Genomic DNA, 6000 nt, shown 5'->3' with positions numbered 1-6000 from the left:
CTCATGCAGCTCACTTTGAGTAGGGGATAATTATACCACAAAGTGGAAAGCCTAAGAGGTGTGCACTGGGGGAAGAGCACCTAATGACTCTGGAATTCAGATCAGTGTTTGGAGAGAAGGAGATGAACCCTGTGTTGGTGATCTTGAGCTTTGAATATTTTATAGCTGAGCGTAAGGATATGGGCCATTCCTAAAGACCCATACACCTCTAATGTAAAGAGAGGGTCATTCCTAGTTGGGCAGCTTCTAATATCACCTAGTTAGTTCAAGGAGGCAAATTACCCATTTGAGAGGAAAGTCACTCATATTTTTAGAAGTACATCTTCAAGCCAACTGCTTTTTAAAGGGCCTCGTGGATATTGTGACCATATAATCTAATACCCACTTTGGGACAAGTGGATATTAGACTGGTAGGACATTGAGATTGTTGGGACATTGAAACAACATATCCAAACAGGGACTATTTCAGGCTAATAAATAATATGGTTGTCCTACTTATGAAAGGAAAAATGCCCAAGGCCTTCTACGAGTGTAGGGTGACGGGGACAGGGGGTGAGGGGCTGATTTGGGAGATTTCACTCAGGATAAAAAAGGACAAGCCAAAGAGGCTTCCTGTTGCCTTTTGGAGGAGAAGTCAGGATAGGCCTGAGACAATGAATTGTAAGGACCTCTCACAAGGGCCTTAAATCTTTGGCACTCTAATTTTGTGTGTGTGTTTTTAAAGATACCATACTTTCCCATTATGATTAATAATAGAACTCTTTAATTACAAAGGGTCTTTGTGTGGGCCTTTAGGGACAGCAGCGCTTTAATTGAAAAGTGTCTTTGTCAACTGATTGTCAAACTGCAGTGGGAAGGCCAGAGAGAGTTGGGGGGCAGGAGGGAGGGGAGTAAGAGATCAACCGAAGGACTTGTATGCATGCATATAAGCATAACTAATGGACATAAGACACTGGGGGGTAAGGGAGGGTAGGGGTTTGTCAAGGGTGGGGGGGAAAAAAGGACACTTATGTAATACCCTTTGTAATATTTTAAGCGAAAAATAAAAAAAAATAAAAAATAAAAAAAAGAAAAGTGTCTTTGTGTTGGTCTTTAGAAACAGCAAGAAATGGGGCTCTGGGAAAATCCCCCATTTTTCTGTCACCTTGGATGTTGGAGGGAAGGAGTAAAGAAAGAGGTCTTCTGCAAGAAAGAACAGACTCCTCTGGTGAGGGGGATCTGGAATTATAAAGAAACACTGGGGCAAAAGAACAGTCCCTGTGAAATGCCCGACATGGTGTCTCACCAGCCTGATCCATAAGGCGGTGATTTGAGTGCCCCTGTGTGAGTGAGTGCAAGAGCTGGTCGCTTAGTTCTTGGGGAGCAAGACCATGGGTTCCTAGGGACACCATGTGTCCCTGAGCTGTGTGTGTAGGAGCTCGGCGACTGCAGGCTTGAGTCAGCGGCCCCCTCGCTTTGGAAGGCCATGGGTGGGATGCAGGCAGAAGGTCTCCCCGTGCACAGCTGGTGCCTCAAAACCATCAGCCCCAGTGATGGCGAATCTTTTGAGCTCGGTGTGTCAGCATTTTGAAAAACCCTAACTTAACTCTGGTGCCGTGTCACATATAGAAATTTTTTTATATTTGCAACCATAGTAAAACAAAGAACTTATATTTCTGATATTTATTTTATATATTTAAATGCCATTTAACAAAGAAAAATCAACCAAAAAAATGAGTTCGCGTGTCACCTCTGACACGCGTGTCATAGGTTCGCCATCACTGCTATAGGCCCTATACCTTGAGCTAGGTCAGGTGCGCTCAGGGGCGGACACTTTCCCTACGGCCCCGCCCACCCCTCTCTCGGCCCCGCCCACACCCCCAATCAGTGCCTTAACTGGGCCGGCCGCCTCCCTGCACTCAGAATTCGGGTCTCGGCAAACTTCCGGCGCGGAAGGTGAGGGGCGCGGGCGCGTCCACTGCGCGTGCGCGCCGGCTCCGAGGTCCCTGCGCCCCCTCCCCCTGCGGCGGGGACTTGGTACGGCCGGGCGGTTGGCGTCCCCCGCGGCTCCAGCCCGCGGCGGGCTTTTCAAATCTGATCTTCGGCGGAGCGGCGGCGGCCCCGGCTGTGGCGCTGGAGATGGAGGGGCTGACCCAGAGGGGTCCCGAGCTCGGCCCGGCGGGGCTCCCCGCTCAGCAGGTGAGTGAGGAGGGGGCCCAGCTTCAGGTCCTCGCGCCGTCGTTGTGTCCGGTCGTCGGGGAAGCCCGCACCCCGCGCCTCCCATTCAGCCGCGGCCAGAAACAAAGGGGAGGGCTTCGGAGACCGGGCTTTGGAGGGTCTGAGGGAGCGTGGGAATCTGCACACACTCCCGCCCCCCCCGCCCCCCCCCCCCCCCCCCCCCGGTTTCTCGGGGGAGGAAAGTGGCTCGGAATGGGGACGCGATGCCGGGCCCGCCGCGCGCTCCCGGGCGCACCTGTCCGCTGCCCCCACGCCCCCAAGTTGCAGACACTTGTTTCTTCGCAGGTGTAGGTGACGCAGGGGAAGGGGAGCCCCTGGATTTCCGAGGAGCCCCCCGAGGCCAGGAGAGCACAGGCTGCTTATTGCACGGGGTTCGGTGGAAGCACAGTGACTGGAGCAATGTCTGTCTACACACAACATAAACTTGGGGGGCGGGGCGGAGGAGCCCCCTGCAGCCTCGCAATTTTCTTGGTTTGAGAGTCGATTCTTTTTGAATCGGATAGAAATCTGCTTCCTAGTTTGCCATGTGAACGTGTTGTTAGAAACCTTTTTACTTAATATAGACCAACATTATTTCTTGGCAGAATCAGTTATTAAAATGATATCCTTTCAACACTCTTAAACCACAACTTTTGGGTCTTTAAAAAAGGAGGATCTTTACTTCCATTTTAATCTCCACCTTCTTTTACCTATTTCTGAAGTAGGTCAAACCATATAAAATTGCCAGTTTTGCAGGTCAAAACTGGTAGGATAGTAGCAATTTTGTATGGTCCAACATGTTATCTTTGCTTAGAAAGCTGGCAAAACCTTTGCTTAGAAACCTGTTATCTTTTCTAGAATCTTAAAATCCTCAGCAGGTACAAAATTGGTAGGAAGGCTTCAGTAGTACAGTACTGGGAAAAAGAAAGCAAAAACATTAAGAATCGTTATGCAAAAAAGTCCAATGCCTTTGTCAGTAATTTGTACCAGCATTTTCAAGTATTTCGAAGATTTTGATGTAAAATATTTCTGTTCTATCCTATTATATAATTTATCCTAATTGTTAACAAAAATCTTGATTTCTAGTGAATTGGCGATTTATGGAGGTTCTTGCACTGACTATATAGGTGTTGTGTAGCCATTAAAGTGCATTTATTTAGCTGCGTGCAGCAGTAATATTTAGGAATAATACAAAACAGACAAGAGGATAAGGTCATGAAAGAAGTTTAGCTACATGGATTACTTACATGTGGGAAGGTATAATACTTAATGATGTCTTAGGCAACAAGAAATTAATTGAGCTGTAGAATTCCTTCTGTCAAGATTTTGGAGAAAAATTGCAAAATAGTAATAGGATTCAACCTGGCAGGAATATAAAAAAAATTTATACTTGACTAACACTGACTTTTTATTTGGTGTACTTCCCTTGATATTAATGAACTTGCCGCGTAATAGGAAGGGCTAGGACCAACATTTTTGGTCCAGTAGTGAAACACCTCTACTCAAACCTTGAAGTCATCCATGACTACTCACAGCATAGAACAGTGATTTTTAACCTTTTTCATCCCATGACACACGTAAACTAATTGCTAAAATCCTGCAGCATACCCAAAAGTATAATTTTAGCCCATCTGACAAAAAAAATAGTTATCATTTTGATTCATTCATACCAGGTGACTATTGTGTTGGCTGTTGTCTTTTTTTACTTAATGGTTGAGCATCGACCTCTGAACCAGGAGGTCAGGGCGCATGCCCTGGTTGTAGGCTCAATCCCCAGTGTGGGGTGTATAGGAGGCAGCCGATCAATGATTCTCTCTCATCATTGATGTTTCTCTCTCTCTCTCTCTCTCTTTCTCTCTCTCTCTTTCTCTCTCTTCCTCTCTGAAACCAATAAAAATATATTTAAAGATAAATAAAGTCCATGTAAAAATTCTTGCAGCACATCTGTTGAAAATCACTGGCAAAGAATATTGACTTATTGAGTCAGATTGAGGTAAAAATGAAGTTTGCTTGTTGTGCAGTCTTGAATAAGTTACCTGTCTTTTCTAAAGCTCAGTTTCCACAGTTGTAGAATGGGTAATATGCCAGTCCCAGAAAGTTGTTGCAATTTGAGAACTTCTTTAAAGTACTTAGCATAGTACCTGGCAGTCGGGATGTGTTTGAGGGGTGACTCTTTATTATTATTATCTTTTGTTCTATTTGGGCAATTGGGGCAGTCACCTTTTCTTACAAATATTTAAGCTTTTAAAATCTTAATAAAAGTAAAATTTGAGAAGTAATACAGTCATTGCAGAAAAGTGAACGTATATACAAACATGAATTTAAGAATTCTTTCTCCAGTTCCATTATCCAGAATGATCACTATTGACAATTTCCAGATTACATTCCATATATAAAAAATTCTTAAAATACATACAATTTCTTTTAGAAGGAATGTATACTGTATATATTCTTCTGCAATCTTTGTCATCTTGGTTTCTTAGCTAATATGGCTTACCTAGTATATCCATTAGGTTACTGATAGTTACTATCTGGATTAGTACACCAGCCCAACTTAATTTTTTTTTTTTTTTAGTCAGTACTTAATTCCAACACTAAGACCATTTTCTTTGCACTTCCGTTGTGCCATTCTAGCTCTTAAATCTTAGTATGTTTCTGTTTTCTACGAAATCTAGATTTTCACTTTTAAGTCATCTCTCTATTTCATTTTTAGTATTGCCTTTTTCATTTTATCAGCCTGACTAAATATTTACAAGAACAGGACACTTTCATAGGCTTCTGTTTGACTTGATTGCAAGCGAGCCTTTATTCAGAAAATTAAAGACTTCCCCTGTCCCCCACCCCATTCTCTTTTCTTCCTGGAGACTTGCATTTAGACACTTCAAAGAGGGACGGATATAGGGAACCGTGCTTCTGTCATGGGTCCTACTCAGCCTTGATTCTGCCATTATGGTCCAGGAAGCAGCGGTATTGTTTTTAGGTCCTTGTTCTTCCTCTTTGAGGTCATTAAGCGTCACCATTGAATGCTCAGTGGGTGCCCTCATTACTTGATCATTGTTTTCATTGTGGATAGCACTAGACATCAACTCTTACTCCAGGAATACTTTGCACCCCTTATTAGCTAAAGGCAGGTCCTTCAACTCCATAAAGCCTCTCTTGGCTAGAGTAGTATACTAGTTTGACCAGAGAGATATAGTATAGATGTGTACTGAAAGAAGTTGCATGGAGAATAAAACTGGCCAATAGCCCTCCCAGATTCATATTCAAGCATCCTAGAGAAGGGGAGGTAGACTCACAGTTTACTAAGTATGTTAATTTGTCTCCGTTCAGGATCAACAAATTATTTCTGTAAAAGGATGGCTAGAAAATATTTTCAGCTTTGTGGACCAGACTGTTTGTTGAAATTACTCAACTCTTTTGTTACAGCTTGAAAGCCATAGACCCTACAAATGGGAGGGTGTGACCGAGCTCCAATACAACTTTTTAAAAACAGGCAGCAGCCTGGCCATATTTTGCTGACACCTAAAGGATAAAGTTCTAATAATAATATATTTCATTTCCTTAATGAATATTTAATCTTACAAATAAGAACTTTAAAAAACACACACCTGACTTTACTGTTTTTCCTCCACTATTTCCAAAGCCTCTATAATTTTGTAGCCTTTATCAATAAGTGATGAAGATAAAACAGTCTTCATTTACAAGATGGAAACCCTGGAAGCCTGAACTGATTCTTTAATGTGGCTGTGGCCATCTACTGGTTCCTTAAGGTTGTTGCAAAAGGTGGCTGTGGAATTTCAAGTA

General features: G+C 43.3%; 1 protein-coding gene across 1 annotated transcript in view; it reads left to right on the top strand.

Annotated features, from left to right (window-relative positions):
- Positions 1 to 1919: 1919 nt before the first annotated feature.
- The window catches only part of RTKN2 (rhotekin 2), a 69182-nt gene continuing 65101 nt past the window's right edge, over positions 1920 to 6000 (top strand). The window contains exon 1 of the mRNA XM_070432817.1: positions 1920 to 2178. Within this exon, the coding sequence (XP_070288918.1) occupies positions 2119 to 2178 (60 nt within the window). The 5' untranslated portion in view covers positions 1920 to 2118. The remainder of the gene's footprint in view (positions 2179 to 6000) is intronic.

This window comes from Myotis yumanensis, unplaced genomic scaffold (assembly GCF_028538775.1).
Source record: "Myotis yumanensis isolate MYYU_CA2020_CCGP unplaced genomic scaffold, mMyoYum1.0.hap1 SCAF_13, whole genome shotgun sequence".
Classification (NCBI taxonomy): Eukaryota; Metazoa; Chordata; class Mammalia; order Chiroptera; family Vespertilionidae; genus Myotis; species Myotis yumanensis.
Note: the sequence above shows the minus strand (reverse complement) of the source record. Positions and strands in the feature narration are given on the sequence as shown.